The 21,623-nt window shown below is 55.4% G+C and overlaps 10 protein-coding genes across 10 annotated transcripts; 6 read left to right on the plus strand and 4 right to left on the minus strand.

The window, feature by feature from the left end:
- Positions 1 to 663: 663 nt before the first annotated feature.
- Positions 664 to 3,222, plus strand: PG985_000221 (uncharacterized protein; the record flags this gene model as incomplete). Its single annotated transcript, XM_066819990.1, has 3 exons — positions 664 to 779; positions 1,049 to 2,124; positions 2,186 to 3,222. The coding sequence occupies 3 exons, from the start codon at positions 664 to 666 to the stop codon at positions 3,220 to 3,222; spliced, it is 2,229 nt and encodes a 742-aa protein (XP_066690869.1).
- Positions 3,223 to 3,500: 278 nt separating this feature from the next.
- Positions 3,501 to 4,298, minus strand: PG985_000222 (uncharacterized protein; the record flags this gene model as incomplete). Its single annotated transcript, XM_066819991.1, has 1 exon — positions 3,501 to 4,298. One exon carries the CDS (start codon positions 4,296 to 4,298, stop codon positions 3,501 to 3,503), a length of 798 nt encoding a protein of 265 aa, XP_066690870.1.
- Positions 4,299 to 4,482: 184 nt separating this feature from the next.
- Positions 4,483 to 6,745, minus strand: PG985_000223 (uncharacterized protein; the record flags this gene model as incomplete). The annotated part of the gene is made up of 6 exons (XM_066819992.1): positions 4,483 to 4,792; positions 4,855 to 5,515; positions 5,578 to 6,019; positions 6,094 to 6,457; positions 6,527 to 6,599; positions 6,658 to 6,745. The coding sequence occupies 6 exons, from the start codon at positions 6,743 to 6,745 to the stop codon at positions 4,483 to 4,485; spliced, it is 1,938 nt and encodes a 645-aa protein (XP_066690871.1).
- Positions 6,746 to 7,167: 422 nt separating this feature from the next.
- On the minus strand, positions 7,168 to 8,139 carry PG985_000224 (uncharacterized protein; the record flags this gene model as incomplete). The annotated part of the gene is made up of 2 exons (XM_066819993.1): positions 7,168 to 7,929; positions 8,005 to 8,139. The coding sequence occupies 2 exons, from the start codon at positions 8,137 to 8,139 to the stop codon at positions 7,168 to 7,170; spliced, it is 897 nt and encodes a 298-aa protein (XP_066690872.1).
- Positions 8,140 to 9,860: 1,721 nt separating this feature from the next.
- PG985_000225 (uncharacterized protein) lies at positions 9,861 to 12,139 on the plus strand (the record flags this gene model as incomplete). Its single annotated transcript, XM_066819994.1, has 8 exons — positions 9,861 to 9,906; positions 9,966 to 10,838; positions 10,914 to 11,035; positions 11,098 to 11,191; positions 11,247 to 11,296; positions 11,355 to 11,433; positions 11,484 to 11,740; positions 11,861 to 12,139. The coding sequence occupies 8 exons, from the start codon at positions 9,861 to 9,863 to the stop codon at positions 12,137 to 12,139; spliced, it is 1,800 nt and encodes a 599-aa protein (XP_066690873.1).
- Positions 12,140 to 12,832: 693 nt separating this feature from the next.
- PG985_000226 (uncharacterized protein) lies at positions 12,833 to 14,089 on the plus strand (the record flags this gene model as incomplete). Its single annotated transcript, XM_066819995.1, has 4 exons — positions 12,833 to 12,967; positions 13,037 to 13,299; positions 13,373 to 13,595; positions 13,718 to 14,089. The coding sequence occupies 4 exons, from the start codon at positions 12,833 to 12,835 to the stop codon at positions 14,087 to 14,089; spliced, it is 993 nt and encodes a 330-aa protein (XP_066690874.1).
- Positions 14,090 to 15,722: 1,633 nt separating this feature from the next.
- Positions 15,723 to 16,796, plus strand: PG985_000227 (uncharacterized protein; the record flags this gene model as incomplete). The annotated part of the gene is made up of 1 exon (XM_066819996.1): positions 15,723 to 16,796. The coding sequence occupies one exon, from the start codon at positions 15,723 to 15,725 to the stop codon at positions 16,794 to 16,796; it is 1,074 nt and encodes a 357-aa protein (XP_066690875.1).
- Positions 16,797 to 17,392: 596 nt separating this feature from the next.
- PG985_000228 (uncharacterized protein) lies at positions 17,393 to 18,226 on the plus strand (the record flags this gene model as incomplete). Its single annotated transcript, XM_066819997.1, has 1 exon — positions 17,393 to 18,226. The coding sequence occupies one exon, from the start codon at positions 17,393 to 17,395 to the stop codon at positions 18,224 to 18,226; it is 834 nt and encodes a 277-aa protein (XP_066690876.1).
- Positions 18,227 to 19,038: 812 nt separating this feature from the next.
- PG985_000229 (uncharacterized protein) lies at positions 19,039 to 19,614 on the plus strand (the record flags this gene model as incomplete). The annotated part of the gene is made up of 1 exon (XM_066819998.1): positions 19,039 to 19,614. One exon carries the CDS (start codon positions 19,039 to 19,041, stop codon positions 19,612 to 19,614), a length of 576 nt encoding a protein of 191 aa, XP_066690877.1.
- Positions 19,615 to 19,992: 378 nt separating this feature from the next.
- PG985_000230 (uncharacterized protein) lies at positions 19,993 to 20,648 on the minus strand (the record flags this gene model as incomplete). The annotated part of the gene is made up of 3 exons (XM_066819999.1): positions 19,993 to 20,198; positions 20,282 to 20,414; positions 20,484 to 20,648. The coding sequence occupies 3 exons, from the start codon at positions 20,646 to 20,648 to the stop codon at positions 19,993 to 19,995; spliced, it is 504 nt and encodes a 167-aa protein (XP_066690878.1).
- Between the last annotated feature and the right edge of the window lie 975 nt (positions 20,649 to 21,623).

A 21,623-nucleotide genomic window follows, 5' to 3' on the forward strand; every position in this document is an offset into this window, starting at 1 on the left:
TGCGTTGGCCAATAGAAAGCGATTATGCATCTCGTTTAGGTGCTCGTTTAGATTAACGGGGACCGGAGATTTGGTCAAAGTCCGTCTCGCCGACCCAACTCTTTGGTAATTCTGCGCTACCCAATACGTCAGGGAGAACAAACACTACGACTATTACTGGAGTGCATGTAGCCTGGTATTACCGCCACGAGCCTCTCGAAATAAGCTTATTCAATTGACAATCGTATCAGATCTTACAGGACTGAGGAAGGAGGATTGACTGTAGTTGTTGTAAACCGCACGGTAGGCATAAAGTATTTGCAATGGCGTACTTAAACACTGCAATTGGGATCGGACCCATTTGTGGTTGCAAGTCTCTGGGCTAGCTGAGGCCCTTGCCCGTTCAGGGGTTCAATCGTAAGTCTGGCGTCAGCAGCGGAGAATTTTGTCAAAGTCCGGTCAGCTCCTGCATCAACTTGATGTCCCTTCGACGGATCCGAATTGTTCTGCAGTCCCTTTTTGACAAGAAACGGACCTCACCTGTATTCCCCGTTCCTGCTTCTACACCACCTGCTGTTTCCATCACCATCATCATCCCATACCGCCAAATCTTAGGCGTCGTACCTTGCCCTACGTTACCTAATACTAGGCTACCTAAAAACTAAGGCGGCCCAGCGTCCCAGCATGGACAGGCCCAAAAGTGCGGCAGTCGCAAAGTGGGGCGCCGCCTGCTCCCCGTGTGCCACTGCCAAAGCCAAATGCTTGCGTTCGAATGAACGATCGGGCTCCAAATGCGACAGGTAAGACATGATCTCAGAGAAAGAGCCAACGTTGCCCTGCATGGGACCATACACGTGGACTTGCTATACGGCATTGATATGTTGAACCCTGCAGGCAAGTGCTGATCTCTATCGTAGATGTGAACGTCTAGAAAAAGACTGTCTGGACCAGGTTCATCGCCCCAGAAAAAAAAGGCAAAGCAAACCCTCGTAAGTGCACATCCAGTGGAGGGAGAAGAAGGACCCTTGAGGCCACACCTGCACGCCTTCCCCATTCCTACCTAACCAAGTTCTGTCTCTAGGAGAACCGCCCAATTGGAAGAAAGGCTCAACAGCCTGGTTGAGATTCTTCGGGCCACCAACGCCGGCGAAGTGCCCGCCTCCTTCAAGAACCCCCCTAACCCTGCTGATGATCCCCACTGCATCCCTTCCGAGACCTTTCCCCGGCCATCGGAACCCCAGAGAGCTACCGTCTCACCCAGTTCCAGCTCTACCCCGGCCGGCACCGACTTCACTGAGACCTACCAAACAGTCCCTTCCTATTACAATCAGTATGCCCCACCGCGCTGCATATGTCGCGCCCCCGTCGGCGAGAGCGTTGAAAGCGTCGAGGATGACGACGTCTTGCTGTCCATCTTCGTGACCAAGCTCAGCCAGAGCTATCCCTTTGTGGTATTACCGCCGGGCATCTCAGCCCAGGAGCTCAAAGCCACCAAGCCGTTCCTTTTCATCGTGATTCGCATGGTGGCCTCGGTCCGCCACCTGAGGTCCATGAGAGCGCAGAGCTTCCGCATCATGAAGCACATTGCCGACTACATGCTGGTGCGGTCCGAGAGATCGCTCGAGATGCTCCAGGCCATCCTGCTCGTCCTCGGGTGGTACCACTATCATTGCATGATGCACAGCCAGATGAGCAATCTTTCCCATCTGGCTACGAGCTTATGCGCCGACCTGGGCATCAATAGGCCGCCTGGGCTACACGAACGTACAAGACTGCTCGTGCTGAACCCAGAACAGCCCAAAGCACGAACGAATGACGAGCGGAGGGCTCTTTGTGGCGCCTGGTATGTCAACTCGTGCATCGCTCTGTCTTATCAGAGAGTCGAGCAAGGCAAGTATACCAGCTACATCGAGCGATGCGTAAAGGAGCTGGAGGCCGCCAATGAGTACGAAACCGACCTGCTGCTTGTGCAGTTGATGCGCATCCAGCGTCTTTCGGATAAGATATCATGCCTACACAACAAAACGGAGGACGAGATCGAGCTGCCCGCTATTCCAAGGGCCCCCACCAGCGCATACCTGGGTGCTTTCCAGGCGGAACTAGACAAGTTCAAAGCTCACATTCCGCGGCACTTGAGGAGCAATCGTGAGTCGTGCCATGCATCTGGGCACTACGTGGAAACTATGAGCTAATCCGAAACTTACAGGAGTACTATCCATCCACGTGTGTTCTGCGGCCCTACGCCTCTGGGAGCCCCCCAAGATGGATGCCGCCGTGTTGGAAGACCTCTCTAACTCGCTGACGTCGTTGTCCATTGGAGCTCCCTCGACACTGGATTTTCTCTATCGTTCCAACGCCGCCCTCAAGGCTTGGTTCGAGTGCTGGCTGTCTATCGATGTCTTCGAGTACTTCTATCTCACCATGCCGCTCTGTGGACAGCTCATCAACGCCGTCATGCTACTGTCCCGCTGGTTCAAACTCTCTAGCATGGACCCACCCAACGCGTGCCCTCCAAACCCGCCGCAGCAGCCGTCGCCGCAAGATCGTCGCGACCTAAGCGAAATGATTGACAGGGAGGACGCGGATCGCCCCGGCGTGCCCGCCGCCGCGCTAACCATCAAGTCGCACATCCTTGCGCAGCCGGAGCTGAACCTCGACATTGTCGGGATCCTGCGTGCGCTCGTTGCACGCCTTGAGGATGCCCGGAGTGCTCTGGACGAGACCCAGGGCGGAGTGGATCACAACATCTGGGACCTTGCGGCCAAGAAGATCGGCATCACCCGCCTCAAGCTCGAGCGCTGGGCCGAAATTGTTTCTACTATGGGCATGGAAGGGCTACTGACGCGGAGGCACGAACACGACGGGTCAGCGTCCGATGAGGAAGTGGAGGGTGGGGAAGGGCAAGGCAAAGAAGAGGAACTTGATTCGGCACCTAGAGGACCGCTGCCGACCGCTGCCGCCACTGTGACTGTAGACGGCCCTGCTGCGATGGAGGGGGTCGAGATGGGCAGTGGTCCTCATGGTGCTAGTGTCGGTACGGGCGCGTGGCCGCAGCAGCCTCACACCCCTGGACTGATCCACACCGAGGCCTGGATGTACGATAGCAATATGCTGGCGAACAACCTGTTCGACGAGCTGGGTCTGGACCAGAACTTCTTCTACGACAACAACGACTATGGCGGGACGATTCTGAACAGCCTGGGTGGTGGGAACGCGGGCGTCGATCAGTTCGTGAATCGATGAGAAGGGAACTTGGGCACTGCGATGGACTTTTACGATGTATCGATGTTTGATGAGATACCACTTTCTACACCTGTCATAGCAAAACCAATCGACTGACATATCGGTTCATACACTCACTACTTGGTAGGATTTGGTCACAATCATGTGCATATCCTAGGTAGCTTTTGACGGCTCAGTACTCGTTGCGCATGTGTATATACAGCACTCAACTTGCAACTATATACTCGGAATAGGGGCTTGACCCCTTCAAGACATGACTTCCTGCGTCCATCCAGCATCTAGCTTGCTGGCATGCAGGCGCCATCCTCATACCCCACTTTGAACCGGTATTGGGTGAGCCCTAAGTCATCGTCGATCATCAGCAGCTCTGTATTGTCACCATAGGAGACGCCCCCGTAATACCGTCCTTCAAGTGTCGCCGAGGCCATACACTCGATGGCGCATTCGGGGATCAGATTGTCCGTCGCCGGATTTATAGCGCTGCTGCCGGCGGGCGCCACGCACCTCATCTCGAGGTATACATCCGGCTGCGTATCGATAAGGTATGCCTCATCGAGCAGGACGGGGTTCTGGTCGCTGTGCGGCGTCGGCAGGAACGGGACCAGCGCCTGCGACGGCGGCGCGGATCGGGACGAGGACAGGATGAGCCGGCCTGTGGGGCCGTCGAGGTCGAAGTAGGCGGCGGGCGTGTAGCTGTCGTCGTAGGACTTGAAGATGAGGGCATAGGGCGGGCTGGAGCCGTAGGTGATGACGATGGCGCCGTCGAAGTCTTCGCCTGGGGCGTCGATGATGAGGCAGAAGTCGTGGCCGCTTGTCGGTCCTGGCGGCGGTGGCGGGGGGTCTGCGGAGGCGGAGGCGGAGGCGAATGCAGAGGAAGAGGTGGAGGAGGAGGTGGAAGAGGAAGATGTGGGGGTTTCGGTCGTGGATGGGAGATCGGAAGAGATGGAAGACGTGGAGGAGATGGTAAAGGTGTCGGATGAGGATGATGGAGATTCGGTTGAGGAACTGGTAGATGTTTCTGAGTCGGCGGACGATGATGTTGTCGTTGTCGCGGATAGAAGTGACGTTGATGACATTGAGGGAGATGATTCTGGCTCAGACGGTCCGGAGGTGCTCGTGCTGGTGAGGGGTTGACTCTCGCTGGCACTGCTTGTTTCGGACTCGGCCGTGGATGATGTTGTAACAGGGGCAATAGAAGTTAATGAGGATGTAGAAGTAATTACAGAAGTGGAAGATAGTGCGGTGGAGATAACCAGAGTATTAGAGGCCGACGAGCTTGTGCTCAATTGTACCGCACTGCCAATGCGCGTGGACGCTGACTCGGAAGGAATCAACGTTGAGGAACCCCTTAATGATGATTCGACCAACGTTGATGGGGTCATGGCGCTCGAAGAGGTCGATACAGAGTTCGAGGACTGCGTCGAGCCGGTATATGTGTCGGTGAAATCGGTAGACGAAGTTGGCCCCGGAGAGCTGGATGAATTTGAAGCCGAGCTTGTGGTACTTGCCTGTGTCGGCATATCCGCAGAGAAGTCTGAATACGGAGAACTGGTCATAGTACCGGACGACACTGTAGATGTGGGAGAGTCCAGTGTGACTGAACTACTCAACACTGAAGATGGAGATGCATACGTCTCCGATGGCACTGAGGAAGCTGTCGCACTGGTTTCCTCCCTCGATGTGGACCGCGAAGATGTAATCGGCGATTCGGTGGAAACAGGAGAATAAGATGTATCCATTGAAGATGGAGATCCGGACATCTCGACCGATGTTGGGGATCCCGATTCATTGGTTGCTTCACTCAATACTGAAACTGAAGACGTAATGGACAACTCAGTTGAAGCAGGAAAGAGAGATGGACCCATCGATAAGGATGAAAGCTCGGGAGATCTGGGGGTAGTAGTTGGGGAAAGGCCGCTTGAAGCTGTCCCAGGAGGTTCAGAAACCGCAGAAGACGGCATCACTGTTGATGTGCCCTGGCCGGTTGATGTCATCGGTACCGTGTCTGACATCTGAGAAAAAGGGGGAGACTCGGTTGACGTCGTTCTAGCAGTAGATCCTGCGGCAATCGATGTCTCTTGCCCGGCGTCAATCGTAGAGGCTACCCCATCCAAAGAGGTTGCAGAGTCAGTATCGACGCTGATAGTGGGTGCGAAAGTCGCTAGGGTACTGCTCATGTCAGTCTCTGTGTATGTTGTCGAAGGCACAGTGTCCATGGCAGAAGATAATCGCGTTGGGGGAATGTCATCCCCTGGTTCGTCTAGTACGATCACTCCGTTGCGGCACTGTCGAGCTTTGGGATGATGTTAGTTCAGCCCAGCAGATAATACGGACAATACATGTACGTCATCTTACCCTTGTAAACAATGATCGATATCGAGTCACAGTCTGGCGGCCATGTGTCCCGCTCAGCAAAAGTAGCATAGACCTGGCCAGAGCCGCCGCCGACCTGGCAGAATCTCGCCTCGCCGCCAGAAAACGCCGCGTTCTGCCAATGCAGGACCGAATCAACGACTACAAATTCCGTGGAGATGTCTATTCCATCATCCCTCGGTGCTAATGGGATGAAGATATCGCCAAAGCGCGCGCCGACAGCGCGACCGTCGCTGGTCAGCTGCCCCTCGGTGGTGATGTTGAAGGGGGTGCCGTCGCTACAGGTCTCGACGGTGCCCACGACGTCGATGAACCCCCCGGCCGCTGCATCTTGTCTTTTGACCCCTCTTCCCCGAAGAAGCGCCGTTTCCTTCTGGTCGGTGGTCCGAGTATGGCGGGCACGACGGTCAGGAGCACGGGTACGCTGTCTGTCGTTGTGGATGCGGTAGTTTGGCCAGTGGTGCTACTTGGCCCACCGGCTGGGGTCGAAAGCAGAACTGAGGACGAAACTACACCTGTTCGGCTGGTTTTCAAAGAGGCTGTCCCCGTGGGAAGGCTGTCACCGCTGCTTGTCGGGACAGTGGATGAGGGGGTCTTGGAGGGACCAATTGTTGGTGACGACGGCGCGATGGTCTCGATGACGGTAGATGTGGGCGTGGGAGCTGTGGCTGTCGTGATAGAAGCCCCTATGCATAAGCATGCACTCCTAAATCGCTCCCTAGAGTCACAAACGGCGGCCCAATACGGAAAGCCGGCTACCTCTCGACAGGCTGGGGCAGCGTTCACGACGGTGCTCTCAGGACCAATTGGGGAAACGTTTGCGCCGAACTGGGAGTAAATGGTCGTCGTGCTGGTGAGAGTTCTATATCGAGCATGTCAATATCAATCGGTGTTGGGTAATATACTGAGAGAGTATGGTAGAGGACCATACACTGCTGGGGGTGTGACTGTGACCGCGATATGCCGGGCGCAATCGGCGACGCAACCATCTCCGCAATCGACCCCTGACGTGAGAAAATCAGCTGCTAGGAACTAAATACTTATGAGCGACTGAATACATACTGTTCAGGCATCGATCAGGATAGCACGATGCCGCGAAGGTACCGGCAAGGCTTGAGAGCAGGATCGCGTACGCTCCATGACGGTGCATGCTGATGACTCTCGGTCAACGACTTCCCTTGAAACCTAATGAACTGCGTCGATTGATCCACCCCAGCCATCGCTCTTTCGATCGTGACCAGCATCTAAATACCTCATCCATCTTGACGCTGATGAAGATTTCATTTGACGCATTCCAGGCCCAGCCAAACACTCATTTGCATCCTCCATTTAACCACTTGCCGATCCATTCACAAATCCCGAACTAAACTGAGACATCAACAATCAGCATCCTGCGAAAACCGCAAACCGCCCCGAAATCGCATATCGCCATGAAGAACCAGATCTATTACACATTCTTGTCTATGGGATATCATGAGCCAGCAGCCGCCAAAGTAAGTACACACACAGCAATTCATCTACAAGAAAGACGCGCATCCTCTATTTTTCTCCCCGTTTAGCGCCCAATCCGGTCTATCTGGGCACGCCGAGCTGTTTCAGAACCTCGATGGGGCCCTGGTCGAGCCAGCATCGTAGCTCTGCATCGTTGGCCACCGAGACCATGCCTAGTAAGCCGAGGGTGTTGGCGTAAGCACCGTTGACACCGGCCTTCCGCCGGGGGATCACCAATATCCAGTTGCGGCCCAGGGCGACGTTGTGGGGGACATGCTCAGACGAAGCCGGGTCGATCCGCAGGATCTTGCGCGCTTCGACCATCATCTGGTCGTACAGGTCGTGGATCTGCTTGGGGCCCAAATCGTTCTCGAACCGCCGCAGGATGTACTGGTACGGCGTCTTGACGTTGACGTCGCCCGCGGTCGTCTCGGGCCAGGGCTTGAGGCGGTTCCGGCATAGGGGCGCCAGCTGCATGTGCTTGTGGAGGCGGGAGCAGCCGCCCTCCTTGCCGCAGTTGAAGAACATGAAGTGGTGCCAGTTCATGGTCTCGAGCATCTGCCGCGCCGCCTGCATGTCGCACAGGCTCAGCGGGTCGTACTGGCGGCGGTAGCCGTCCAGCGTCAGCAGCAGCAGGTGCGGCCGGTACATGCAGAACTTGTTGAAGGCGACGCAGTGCGTGTCGCTGACGTCGGCCATCTCGTAGCCCGAGACGTCAATGTCCGACCCGGGGAAGTAGCCGGGCCGCGACGGCCTCCTGGCGTGGCACTGCTTGCTGGGCTCATCTTCGTTGTTTTTGATGTACGGCTTTTTACTTATGGCGTCCGTGACGGCAAATTCAAACTAGGCACAATGTCAGCGATAACAGCTCGCGGGTTCGGGGAGTAAAAGTCTCGCCTAATTGATATGGTTACTGACCTTGTACCCGTCAACTTCCTGGACCTGGATCTTGGGTTCATTGTCGTAAAATATGACACCCTTGGAGACGCGCTGATCGAACTCGGCGAGCACGTCAAACTCGCTCAGCGCCGTCACTGTCATGCTCAATCCCATTGGAGCGAGTGAGTCTATGGAGGGATGAGATGACCCGCTAGTTCGGATGCAACAACCGTCAGTGACCACAAGCTTTTTTTCGGGGGGCCAAGTAATGAGTGACAAGGCTTTCTGGCTCCGGCGATCAGATTGGGGAGGGGTCGGGTAAAACGCAATTGACGAATGGACTGGTGTGTAGCACACAAAAAAGTCTAGGAGGAATTGATTGATGTTTAGAAGCCACCTTTTTCTCTCTTGCACTTCGCTTGCCCTGTCTTTTCCCCCGGTCGAGCAGAAACAATGTTGTCCCCCTTGTATGAAGTTCAAGTTTAACGTGTCTCAGACTGAGTACTCGAGGTCGAAAGTTTCGGTGAATGAAACAGTGGGCCTCTCGTCGGCCATTGGGAAAGATTCTGAAGAGCGGCTGCTTAGGTTAGCAATGCTGCTAAGGGGTCTTGTCTTTTTTAGGGGCTCACCGCTGCCACCGCGGCTACCGGGACGCCCCCTCAAAAGTAAGGCTTAGTACCTGACACCCGTCCCGCTATTTTGCTTCCAGGCCACTCCATCTCGCGTCAGTCGTCCCAAGAGCCGCATGGCATTGGATGGGCCACTCGGGCTCCTCTCATGTACCAGTCAATGGGCATCGAAGTTCATCCCGAATTGCTCGTTTGCGTGAGACTACCAAACAAGGCAATGTATGAGAAGCCGGCGACCTACTTCTGAATGTCTTGGGCACACAGGCGACAATTCAATGATTAGGCCAATCAAACGGGCCATTCCAGTCAAGTCTCCTCTACGCCAGCTGTAAAAAAGAAACCACGGTCCATGGATTCCCGCTTTTTGCTACCACGGCGCGTCAACGCCTATGCTGGGCAATCGACGATGCATGATGCCGTCGTGCATTGCTTGTTTCGTCGCACGTTGGTCAACTCATTCGCCCGCCCTTTGCGCAAGGTTCGCAAGGTAAAATGTGCGCTTGTCGCACAACATGTCGAACTGACTACTGAACTCGCCGTGGAAGTTGAGTCGGTTCTGGATGCAAGTATCTCAACCATGATTAACTTCATCGCTACAAACCTACGATGGGATCGGTCGCGCGCTTCTTCGATTCGTCAAGTGCGGCACAATCCAGTCATAAAAATTGGCCTTTGGCGGCCGGTAGAGCCAACCACCACTGTGTCCATTGCGGCATCACCAACCAAAGTGCTTCATCGGCACTTCTGTTGGACATCAGCAAGCCGACCTTCTGGATCAGCCGTGCCATTGCTGCACCCCAGGATCTTGAGCATGTCGGCTAATAAGTGAGGAGCCACTGGGTCCGGGGATGCGGATGCGTCCGTTCCCTGTTCATTGGGTCGACCCAGATTAAAGATATATCAGGCCAACGTGTTGCATATTACCTGATGCCTCAATTCATGCCCCTTTGGACTAATCAAAGCTCTCGTCTCCTATGGCACGTGGTAAACTGCATACAGCCCTTGCTGCATGCACCATGAACCAAGACTGGCGACCGCCGAGGTAATATACACTGCGTCTCGGTCATCGACGTTGAGGGGCCAATCTCGAGGTAGGCTATACAAATATTGCCGCTCCCGGTTCGACAGGTAACTACATATATCTGGTGGGCTCAGAGTGTGGTCAGCGTGACTCATCCACAGGTACGCGAGACTGGCGTTTGTGAAAGAGCCAAGTCAAATTGTTTACAAAGCATACTTTGATATCATCCGATCCCACATCTCACCATGGGTATTGTAGCAACATGCCGGCGTCTATGCGCCGCGGTGCTCTGTACGATTAACACCCTTACGCCAGGCTGTATATGATAGCCTTGTGCTGACCTACTATAGTGATTCACCCATGGGCGACCTTGGCCGAGGTTGCCTTCTCCCACCCCGCCGAGGTGTGCTCCGACGTTGCCGTATGGAACAAGACTTACGACTATATCATAATTGGCTCCGGAGCAGGGGGTATTCCAATGGCCGACCGACTTACCGAAGCAGGCCATACTGTCCTCATGCTGGAGAAAGGTCCGCCATCGACCGGGCTCTGGGGCGGTACGATGAAAGCCCCGTGGCTCGAAGGGACGAACCTCACGCGTTTTGACGTCCCAGGTCTAAGCAATCAGATCTGGCATGACCCTACCAACATCACCTGCGCCGACTTTCCCTACATGAGCGGGTGCCTTTTGGGAGGGGGAACAGCCGTGAACTCGGGGTTGTGGTGGAAGCCACATCCCGATGATTGGGACTATGCGTGGCCGGCGGGATGGAAGTCGCCCGATCTTGCCGGCGCCACCGATAGGGTGTTCTCTCGCATCCCCGGCACCACGGTCCCGAGTCTAGACGGGAAGCTTTACCTGCAGCAAGGCTTCGACGTACTGAGCAAGGGCCTGACGGCGAACGGGTGGACCTCGATCGTGCCCAATGATCACCCGGACCGCAAGAACTGGACCTTCGGCCACGCTACCAACATGTTCGAACATGCCGAGCGCGGTGGGCCCCTGGCCACGTACCTGGTCACCGCGAGTCGCCGGAAGGAGTTCACGCTGTGGATGAACACCACTGTGCGCCGGGTGACGCGCGCCGGTGACTATGTTACCGGAGTGCAGATTGAGTGTGGAGACCCTTCTGCCAATGTAGGCACAATTAAGGTGAAGAGTAAGACGGGTCGCGTGATCGTATCGGCTGGCACTTATGGATCCGCAAAGGTGCTTTTCAGAAGTAAGAAACCTCGAGAATCGCTGCTGTATTTACCTTGCCTCTTGGAAAGAGATCATGTCTGACAAGGGAGAACAGGTGGCATTGGCCCGACAGACCAATTGAACGTGGTCAAGAATTCGACAGATGGCGACACGATGATTTCGTCGGACCAATGGATTAATCTGCCTGTGGGACACAATCTGGATGACCACGTCGGAGTGGGTGTGCCAAGCGCAGTGCGCAATCCAAGCTTATTGCTCCTTTCTAACGAATGGTCTAGACCGATATCGAGATTGCCCATCCCGAGGTCGTATTCTACGACTTTTACGCCGCTTGGGATACGCCAAATGCAGACGACAAGGCACAGTATCTAGGTGAGACCTAAGCGGCAGTGACAAGCAATTTTGGAGTGTTAGCTAACATCCCAAGAAAACCGAACCGGTATATTAACCCAGGCTGCGCCCAATCTCGGGCCAATTGTAAGTAGAAGCCCATGTCAAAAGCGTTTCGTAGTAGTTCAAGCTCACGCACACGCAGTTCTGGGAAATCATCCACGGCACCGATGGCATCGATCGGCATCTGCATTGGCAGTCGCGCGTCGAAGGGGCGAAGAACAGTGAGTCAATACTTCATGGTAAAATGGCATCGTACGCGAAAACAGCTCAGCTGATCATTCGTACTGCCGAAAAGCCTCAATGACCATCACTCAGTATCTTGGTACTGGAGCGCAGTCGCGAGGCCGCTTGTCCATCAACAAGCTGCTCAACATGCAAGCCACGACCGCGCCATACTTGCATAACGATGCGGACAAGGCTGCCGTCATCGCCGGCCTCGAGAAAGTGCAGGGTTACTTCAAGTCGATTTCCAATCTGACCTGGATCCGTCCCGCTCCAAATGAGACGGCGACGCACTACGTGAACTCGGTGAGTGATAGCTGTTTCTATGAAGAAAATCCTCTTTCGTCACTTGCGACTGTCTTATGCCTCACCCAAACACTGCTTAAAGCGACGATGTCCGCTGACTCGTCATGATCAACCCCAAAGATTCCCGCCACACCGGATTCGCGTGGCTCCAATCACTGGATCGGGTCCGCGAAGATCGGCCTCGACGACGGGCGGCAGCCCAACGGAACGGCAGTAGTGGATGCCGATACCAAGGTCTACGGCACGGCGAACCTGTTTGTGGTGGATGCGTCCATCTTCCCGGGCATGATGACGGGCAATCCGTCGGCCATGATTGTCGCGGCTTCGGAGCACGCGGCCGAGAGGATCATGAAGTTGCCTTTCCCCAAGGCTGTCAGGTCGAAGCGAAGACGGCTTTGAGCCGCGAACTGGTGAATTGACTATGTCGTGTGAGGCCAGGTTGATCAGAAGATAGGACTGGCTTCTTTATATGAACATTGAGTGGAGATATGATACTTGACCGCCATCACATATGCAGTATAAGTCCCATGCCAGAGGTGGTTGCTATAGACCAATTGATTGAGCTGCTAGAAAGATGCATTCGCCGTGTCGCCCCGTGTAGTTTTGCGTAGGGGTGTACGATCTCGGAGCACGTCCGAAGGATGCGGCGGTCCTGGGGTGCCGAACAAGACCGATGAGCTGATGGTTCCTCCACGTGTAGATCCACCATGAATACGAATTATCTCCAATTGCATATAAGAATGCAGTATTCTTGCCGATCCCTCATCGGGTGATCTCCGACAGTGTGTCGTTACTCCAAGATATCGCCCCAGATTGCTCCAACTTGCACAGATCGCAGATAGATTCCTTGGCGCAGCAATGGGGCAATGAATGGAGGCATATGCACGATAAGGCGGAGTATCCCAATCAGTAAGATTGACGAGACTCCAGCTATAAAGCCAGTCACCCTGTTGAGGCTCGGTCCATGATGGTCAAGATGAAAGGGCAGCACATCATATTACACGCGAAAAGCTTCTTTCTTGCAACTTGACTTGACCACCGTGACTGCACAATCTGCGACTTCGTATCGGACATCACGGCTACGATATCACAATGCCGGAAGCGTACTACTCACACCCGGACTACGGCTACCCCCGCGACTTCAAGGGCTACGGCGAGAAGGGACTGCCTCTCCAATGGCCCAACAACGCGAAGATCGCCGTTTCTTTCGTGATTAACTACGAGGAGGTACGTCCCGAATGAACAACTTGCCCGCATTCATCATGCGCTCGCGCTTACATGGACCCATAAACGCAGGGTGCCGAGCGCAGCGTGCTGCACGGCGACGGCATGAGCGAGCCCATGCTCAAAGAGCAGCCGGGACAGTACCGCGTCAACGAGCGCAACTACAACGCCGAGTCCGAGTACGAGTACGGCAGTCGTGCCGGGTTCTGGCGCATGTTCCGCCTGTTCAACAGGCTGCGGATGAAGTTCACCCTCTACGCCGTTGCGCAGGCCGTCGAGGAACAGCCCGAGGTCGCGACGCGATGTGTGGAGGAGGGGCATGACGTCGCGTCTCAGTAAGTCGTATCCGGGCGGGCGTTACTTCTGGTTTTCCTTTTCCTGGCGTGTGCCTCTCTGACTTGAACCTAGCGCTTATCGGTGGATTGAGTACCACGATATGCCCATCGAGAAGGAGAAGGAGTATATCCGGAAGGGCATCACGTCGCTCAAGTCCCTGACGGGGTATGCGCCGAGGGGATGGTACTACGGGCGCAACAGCCCTCACTCGAGGACCCTGGTTCCGCAGGTCTACGAGGAGATGGGCGAGAAGCTCGAGTGGATGAGCGACACCTACGCCGATGACGTGCCCTACGTGAGTCTTTTCTTTTTCTTCCCGTCGCGTCCCGCCGCAGGACGTCGACGCGCATGGAAGAACGCAGCCCATTTCTTGTTCATACCTCAAATGGGATACGCGCTTACATTAGTACTGCGCAGTGGATCGACCTAGCCCACGAGCGCGACTCGCCGGACCCCAAGGGCTGCCTCATGGTGCCCTACTCGTACGACTGCAACGACTTCAAGTTCCACGTGGCCGGGTCCGGGTTCCGGGACCCGCAGGGCTTCTTCACGCACCTCAAGAACGCCTTCGACGTGCTGTACGAGGAGGGCGCGACGGAGGGCACGGGCAAGATGATGACCGTGGGCTTGCACTGCCGCATCGCGGGGCGACCGGGGCGGTTCGCCGCGTTGAAGCAGTTCGCCGAGTACGTCGCCGGCAAGGAGGGGGTCTGGGTGGCGACGCGGTCCGAGATCGCGGACCACTTCAAGTCGGTCTATCCGTATAAGAAGGGGTGCCTGGCGGCTTGATGCTTTTTCGATTTGACTTGAGAAGGGAAGCAAGCCAGTCATTCATGGGAGCAGTTGGAGGGAGTTGTGGGAGGTCGGCGCGGTGACAGGTTTGGACCGACCTGCAAATGTTGTGTATCGTGACACAGGAGCTCGTACGCAAGGCTTGCTAATATTAGAAAGAACAAATGAAGATTGAACACGGCTCGAAGTAATACAAAGCAGGAACCCCTGCCCGCGCTGAGGAATCTCCCGGAGTGTGCGACGCCCGGGACCGATGCTGACCGGTCAAAGTACAGATCATTTTCGCCCACCATAAATCAAAGGGGATTTTCTAGTTACATCTGTACCACATTGATTTTTATGCCCCGTCCATGCTGTTACGTTACCTCCTTTCCACGAAAATCGCAGACGTGAATCATGGTGGCCGCCCGATCGGAGTCGGGCTCGGCCTCGGATATAAGCAGATTTGCAGCAAAAATTGTAGTAAGCAATTGAGCAATTGTCAGGTTACATACCACGCCTTGAAGCTCTGCTGAACGGGATTTAGCATCGGCCGAGATTCCAGCTAATTGGTAGCGAGTCATGTTGACAGTTGCCAAATGACCGACTGATGAATGCATTGCATTGTCACCCAGGAATCCAGATTTCAAAGATCATTAGGAGGCAGGAGGAGCCACTTTCGTCATGACTGACCCCGAGATCAAAAGCGACTATGGGGGTTAGCTTAATGCCGGACAGGGCACTTCCAGGCCACTAGATCTCCTCGCTAGCAAGACCCAGTATTTCGCGCCTACGGATAACCTGTTAAGCTCCGACCACCGATGTGGCTGGCCCGGCTGGCCTGCTGGTTTTGGAAGCTGACACGCCCAGAACACTGCTTACAGCAGCAACTGACAGCACTGGAGGAACAATCAGTCCGCTTCACCCCTGTCATCCACGCCATTCCTGCCCCATCGATCGGTGGTTCTGGCACGACGAACCTCCGACATTCCTCGCTTGACCATCAGATCGGGCGGCGCTAATGACCAGATCTGATAACATGGATCTATCTAAGTCCCGGGCCTGGTTCGTCTTGCAGGATGGGTGATGGGGGTTCGTTCGGTATGTATATAGCGGCTGCAGTGCGTTCGGGGCCCAGCTCTTTGGTTCCCGGAAACTGTAACTCAATCAACTGAATCTTGCATCCCATCCCGCCTTGCCTCATCCCATCTCTTGGTATTCTTAGATCATTGAGCTGCGTCCATCAAAGAATATTGTGGGACTCTACCTATATTGGCAACAGATTTTCCTTGTTTGAACATTCCTGTCTTTCATTGTTTGCGACAGCGGGCCGTCACCACGCACCCCAAGAGAAAGAGACGGACAGTGAGGGCGAGACGAAAAGGTCTTGGCCTATCCACCAAAGGAGAAAGACCAGAAAGCCGCATCGCCCATCTCACATCCCCTGTCCGGTGGCGCATCACAAGCAAACCTTACCAACATGTCATCCGGAGCCTCCCAGCCAGCGGGTGGACCGCCCCAGGTACGTTGGCATATGCACATCACTTGCCGGCTTGGCACGGCTGTCTCGCTCAGCTTCCATGTCTCGGCGAAGCAGCCCGCCCCGAAACTTTATGTCTTCCATGAAGCCCAACCAACTTACATGTCTTAGATGTCCGGTCCGCCGTATCTCCCGAATAATGCATCACTCGGTGGCCGTCCGACTGTTGATCTCGACGTCCCCGTCTCGGCCGTACTGATGGCCATCTTCCTCTGCCTCGCCGTTGTGCACATGACCATCTTCCAAAAGAACCGCAAACGTGACCACAAGTTTGTTTTCTCGGCGATGCTCTTCGGACTGAGTATGGCGCGCACTGCAGCATTGACAATGAGAATCGTATGGGCCACCCATCCGAATGATGTGCAGATCGCCATAGCTGCCAACATCCTGACGCAGGCCGGTGTCATCATCCTGTTCATCGCCAACCTCTTCTTCGCCCAGCGCATGGTCCGCGCCTACCACCCGACCTTCGGCTGGCATGGGGCCACGCGCATCGTCTTCCGCTTCCTCGTGTTCAGCGTCGTCGCCTGCCTGATCATGGTCATCGTCTGCACGGTGCACTCCTTTTACACCTTGGACATGAACGCGCGCCGTATGGATCGCGACGTCCAGTTGGTCGCGGGCACCTTCTTCGCACTTCTCGCCTTCATCCCGACACCGGTCGTCCTGATCGCCGCCCTGACCCCGCGGCGCGACAGCCGGCCCATCGAGAAGTTCGGTGCGGGGCGCTTCCGCTCCAAGGTGCGGCTGCTGGTCTTCACCTCGCTGCTGCTGACGCTGGGCGCCGGGTTCCGCATCGGTGTCAACTTCGACCTGCGGCCCGCCAACGCGCCGGCTTGGTTCCACCACAAAGCCTGCTATTACACCCTCATCTACTGTATCGAGATCATCGTGTCGGCCCTCTACGCCGCCGTGCGCTTCGACCGCCGCTTCCACGTTCCCGACGGCGCCAAGGGCCCCGGCGACTACCAGCAGCAGCAGCATAAGCGCGGCGGTCTGCAGATCGCGACCGAGGAGGAGGCTTTCGGCCCCGCCAGCAGCCTCGAGACGATTCGTGCCACGCGCAGTCAGGAGAATTGGGAGAGGCAGGCCGAGAAGGAAGCCAGGGGCGAGGACGCCATGGTGAGCCCGACGACGGAAGAGAGCGGTCGAGCTAAGCGCAGAGAAGACCTGGAAATCGTTTGAAAGGCGATCTGAGCCGTGACATTGCTTCTCGCTGTCTGTTCACATGTGGAGATGAACAGGCGGATACACGATAGACATACTATAAGTGGGCTAATTGCCAACAATACCTCTCCTAATGAATAATTGATACCCATCCTTTCTACTTCTCAATACTGCCGGTTTCCCTCCTCGTTTCCTCGTGTTTTATGGGAACGGCCTACAGTATGGACTCAAGCCGAACGAATAAAGAGACACCCGGCAACATCCGCAGTATCCGCAAAACTGCCCTCCAACGGCGGGCGGGGAAGAGACACAGTCCATCCGGATTAGGGAACGCAGCTTCACGCAAACTCTATGCGACAACTAGACGTGCCTAGTTGGGACGAGTCCAAACTTATAGCCCACTCGTTACAACGCAGTGACGGGCTCCAAACGTCACTTCCCGTCAACCACCAATAGGCTTTGGATGTCGTCAGAACCTTAACAGCTGACGATACTAGTATTAACCATCCGCACTGGCAGCTGTTTCACGATATGGCCCCTCCATCATTCTTCCCCTCCCCTCATCTTTCTTTCAATACCGAACAACCAAACGATACAAAGAAAGGAAAAGAAAGATGAACAACCCCAAGACCGAAGCCACCAGCTCTGGCCAGCGCCAGAAGGCGCCACGACAGGAAGGGGCCGCCGTGGACCCGGCGGTGCCTCGATCAAGCTCGGGCATGCAGATGTCCGACGAGGTCCCGAAGCCTCAGGACAGCCAACACGACCCCCTCCACTTCGCCCTCCACGGAAGACAGTACGGCGGCGGCGGCGACCCCATGGAGGGTCTGGCGTCCGGGCCCCTGGCTGCCGAGGGCGTCCCCCTGTCCATCGCCCACAAGATCCGCAAGGACATCACCGACAACGGCCTCCTGCGCCCCTACCCCCTCGCGGCCGGCCTGCAGGCCGCTGGCGTGGGCAGCAGCGTCGGGTCGACGCCGATGGGGAGCGAGGCGCCGACGGTGTCGGATGATAGTCAGGCGGAGGGGGATTTGCACCCCTTTGCCGCTAAGACGGAGATGAAGCAGAAGCAGAAGGGTAAGGGGAAGGATAAGCAGCAGCAGCAGCAGCAGCAGGCCCAGCAGACCGCCGGTCACCACCATGCCGCGCCCCACATCACCGCCGCGGCAATGCCGGGCAAGGTCTTCAATGGCGAGGCGTGGCTGCTGGACCCGTACGGGACGGGGAACAACCCGCTTTCGTCGTCCGATGCTCGGCTCCGGGGCATGACTGGTGGTGGCCGCACCCTGGGACGGGATGCGGGTAAGCTGGATACGTACGGGGAGATGGACACAAGCCATGCGGGTCGTGCGTCCCTGGCTTCGGACGGGGAGATCGAGTTGCCGGCGCAGCACGAGGTCGTTCAGGACCGGCTGGGATCGCCGGGCGCGGACGATTTGGGGATTTGAGGGGGTTTCGTGATATGGGGCTGGTTTACTTTTATGGCGTTATTTTTGTTTTCTATGGAATGGGATCTATGAACTTTGGAAACAATGTTGGGTTACGAGTCGAATGATAGGAGATCAATCTGGAATTTGGGGATATGTTGCTTGGACCTTTGTATTAGTCTGTCAAACGGAAAAGGGGCCCAAACTTCAGGGGGCGGATACTGCACGGCCTAGATTAGTCTAGGCACGTGGCTTTGTCACTTGTCGTGGCCATTGTTGTCATTGACGGGTGGCACTGACACAATGCTATAGTCATGGCCTTTATCCATTCAAGCACTATTAAACCCTTGCGCCTTTTGTGAATAATCAGCGTGCCGTTACTTGCTTTGCAAACCACAGACATCAACACATTATTATTTGCCATCCAGCAAAATGTTCACATCCTCATCAAGCAAAACAGGGTCAAGATACCCTGGCAAGGGCGCTGCTACTGTGTTCTTAAACCCTCTTGTACGAACCGACATCGACGACAAGGGTGCTCTAATGCACTTGGAAAAGGTATGCAATGCACTCCTGAACAACAGGCTTCGATGTCTTCTGCTAGATGTTTATCTAGTGGATGGACAGCACTGACAAGCCCCGAGGAACACCGGCTTACTCAAAGAGAACAGGGAACACCCAAATCGCGATCGAATTCAAGGCCGTCCAGTTGGCATCCATCTACGAGGTACCAGTCGAAACAGGCACATCACCACGAAAAGGAGGCTTCACCCGCGACAACCGCTGTTGCAGTCAAGGTAGTCCCCCAGGCAAAGTGGGAAAGGTATTGTGACATGTTGCTATCCAGGATCGCCATCGAGATCCAACGGATGGAATGCCTTGACCGTCGGATGGAGAAGCTGCGGAAACGCATCAGCAGCCACGCCGTCTTCCCTGCACGCGAGGACTGGAGCCTCATGGGGCTCTTCACGGGTCCACTTCATTGGACCGCCATCAAAGAAGAAGAGGACAGACTTGCAAAGGAACTAAGCAAGGAGCAACAAAAGGACCGCCAATACTACCAGAGATCCCTCGACGTCTTCGCCCAGGAGCCCAGCCTGGTCGCCGCGCAGCTGCGGCACCTCGGACAGCAGGTAAAAACGATGCGGGGCCAGCCGGGCGGCACCGAAGCCGCGATTATCCAGCGCGAGAGGGAGTGGGTGCGGCTTGTCCGCCACGCCGACGGGGTTCTTTGGCACGTGGAGGAGGCGGCTGGGTATGCGGCCGAGATACGCGCGTGTCACGACGGGTCGGAACGGGCGTGCTTGGCCGCGGAGCTCAAGTGGCTGATCGATAGCCATGCCGACACCATCGAGTGGCATTTTGTACGGGGGAAGCCGTGGCCTGATGAGGAAGAACGATGGGGATGATGTATCCGGTCCAGGAAAGGTGCGTGTCCGGTTCTTTGTCCATCTGTTCGCGTTGCTTTGTATGTATGACTTGTTGCCCCTTTTCAGGGGCTTTGCCCTATTAAATGAATAAAAGCCTTTGAACATACATTTACATGAGTAGTTTATGCAATAATCTGCAATACCAAAATTGGATAACGAGGTAAATGAAAAGTCAGGCTGGAAATTGCAGGCGAAGCGAATGTATTAATCGAAATGAACATATGTGCGGACTACTTAGGGCGGATCAGATTATTCGCTAATTGGCACTACCTTGAAGGAGAGCGTACTCCAGCCCCGCTACGAAGTTTCAGTCCTAAGTGACTTGAGAAGTGGACTGAGATTATCCAAGCCATCTTCCTAATCAGAATCATCGGCCCCATCTCCAAGATCGTCGCCCCCAGTCGCGTTGCCATACACAGCCAACGCCTTGTCGAACGCCACGTTGCGCCTCTTGGCCAAGGCCTGGCCCTCCGCCTTCAGCTCCGGGGGCGCCTTCGACACCATCAGGTGGGAAAGCGCCTCGCTGGCCTCGGAAGTCTTGACGAGGTTCCTCTTGACCAAGCCTAATTGATTGTCGGGCGACGGTCAGCATAAGAACTTGTAAGGCAAACAGAGTGCGAGGATGGGGGCAAACAGAACTACATACCGCCCACATGGAGCTTGTCCTTGAGGTATCCCGAGCACCCGATCAGCGAGTTGACCTGCTCCTCAGTCAACTCGACGATGCGCGTCATCTGCATGAGCATTTCCTGGCTCTCCTGAGGCGTAGGGTCGGTGTCCTGTGACTGTGTCAAAGGTTGGAGTCTGCAAGTTGGGGGTAGTCGTAGGTTCAGAAGCAGCGGCCTTACATCGTATTCCTTCATGCCCTTGTTGATGGTGGCGGCCATGGATGACGACTTACGGCCGAGCTTGATGGCGTCGCCGACCTTCATCTTCTCGCCCTTGGCGGCGATCTTGTTGGCCTTGATCAGCTTGCGCTCGAGGGCGTCGAGGTTGACTTGGACTTTCTCCATCTTGGATGTGTGTGTAAAGCAACGTAATATGTACTGGTTAGTAGGTGAAAGGTTCTCAACTCTTGTAGGAATGAAGTTGAAGAGATGATTGCACTCCGATGCCAATATTTGCCATTGGGCGTCACTCAGCATTTGTATTCGACAGCATTCGGCTCCTGGTGCAGCGGTTGGATACCAACCCCCTGATGATCTTCACGAAGCCTACATCATCTGGCACGTCGTCCTGCATTACCGGCCGCAGCTCAGGGGCAACTGATGACCTAATGACTTGACTCGTGGCCCCGAAACGGGCCGTGAGCTTGCCCCGGGATGCGCCACCACCGCCGAGTACGAGGCACAAACACAGTTTCCGTCAGTGCGCTTATCCGATGATCTGATAAAGTTTCCTGCCTTCCAGAAGCTGTCCAACGCGATTTGCTACTCTGATTGCTAGAGGAAACGCGCACAGCTGTTTCGTTTTCATCCGAAGTGGCTGCATGCTTTCGTGTCAAACCGCATGCCATCCCAACTTTCCCCGGCTGCTTACCTAGGCAGATAGATACCTGCACACCGATGCCGAGGCATTCGAGATGGGCAATAACACCTGTGAAACCCAAACCATGGTCTTTTCGGCCCGCCCAGCTTTAGAGACAGGTGGTATTCTCCCGGCGCCGAAACGTCACAGCGACGAGAACACTCAAGTTCCCGCCTGTCTCTACCCAAGCGCCCGCGCCTCCGCACAGTCAGGACAGATTTTGTTAATAAATGATGCATAAACCAAGTGAGGACGTCTGATTAATGCGGTAAGTGGGGGGAAATAGAAAATTGCTTAGTGAAGAGCTTTCCTGTCTGGATTTCCATCGTCTTGGCAGGGTCACTCACATGATTTTGCCAATCGCCAAGGATACCTAGTCGATGACCCATCGCATCGGGTGACGACCCACCAGATCTCCTCATTCGTGTGCATCCAAATCCGGGGCCCCAGCTTTCCCAGGG

This window comes from Apiospora marii, assembly GCF_038362585.1.
Source record: "Apiospora marii strain CBS 49790 chromosome Unknown utg000001l_segment0_segment0, whole genome shotgun sequence".
In the NCBI taxonomy this organism is placed as follows: Eukaryota; Fungi; Ascomycota; class Sordariomycetes; order Amphisphaeriales; family Apiosporaceae; genus Apiospora; species Apiospora marii.